This window comes from Parus major, chromosome 6 (assembly GCF_001522545.3).
Source record: "Parus major isolate Abel chromosome 6, Parus_major1.1, whole genome shotgun sequence".
Taxonomy (NCBI): domain Eukaryota; kingdom Metazoa; phylum Chordata; class Aves; order Passeriformes; family Paridae; genus Parus; species Parus major.
In genome coordinates, this window is record NC_031775.1 from 22,970,657 (window position 1) to 22,971,581 (window position 925).

Genomic DNA, 925 nt, shown 5'->3' on the forward strand with positions numbered 1-925 from the left:
CACAGGGACGCCCCGCAGCCGCGGGAGGCGGCAGCAGCCTCCCTCTCCCCTTCACAGCCTGCCATTACTCACACCTTGTCCGGGGGCTGAAGCTGCAAAGGCTTCTTGGGCTTTGCCAGCAGAAAACAAGTGTCCTGGCCAGGGGGGAATGCATCCGTGCCATGGGAGCGGGAGCGCTGCCGTGACCTAAAGAAATCTATCCCCCTCGCTCCTTCTCCAGACACAGTCCCGAGATGCTGCTGCAGGGAGCTGCCTGCAGATACTGCCCTTTCTTCGTTACTGGCCCCACACAAATCCTGCTAGTCTCCCTTGCTGGACGGTGGCAATGTTGCCGGGATTCCCACGCACACGCGTGAGTTCCCACGGCCGGGAAGCTGCGCTTGGGACGGGCGCATCCTCACGCACGGATCCGGCTCTGGAGGGATGCCGCTGGATGGCCGGGTCCGTGGGTACGCTGATACACACGGGAGGCACCCAAGAGCCGCTCATCCCAGCTGCGCACCCTCGTGCCCCCTTACCCGTGGCTGACATCCAGCCTTTGTGCGTACACGTACACGCACACACACAGGGCGAGGAGCACCCACACCGCTGTAAATACGCGTCTATGTACACATACATCAGGAGAAAGAGGGAGTGACGGCTGCTTTTATCTCGGCCAGGAGCACACATACCAAATCAGGAGAAAAGGCTGGGTGATGCTCCAGCTGATTCGGTGCAGCGCGGTGTCCCGCTCCCGCCCCCGGCCCCGCTCCCGGCCCCCGGCGGCGCGGCGCGGCGCGGCGGGTGACTCGGCGGTGTATTTCAGCGGCGGCGGCGGCTTGGCAAGGCTCGGGGCTCCTCCCCCCGTGTGGTGGTACCCTCTCACTTGATCAAATCCTTGAACGTGAACAGTTTCACTGAAAAGCACTTTTGAAAAAAAAAAAAA

General features: G+C 62.2%; 1 protein-coding gene across 1 annotated transcript in view; it reads left to right on the plus strand.

Annotated features, from left to right (window-relative positions):
- Nucleotides 1–695: 695 nt before the first annotated feature.
- Nucleotides 696–925, plus strand: part of SORCS3 (sortilin related VPS10 domain containing receptor 3) — a 273,617-nt gene continuing 273,387 nt past the window's right edge. Inside the window, exon 1 of the mRNA XM_033515725.1 lies at nt 696–821. Within this exon, the coding sequence (XP_033371616.1) occupies nt 696–821 (126 nt within the window). The remainder of the gene's footprint in view (nt 822–925) is intronic.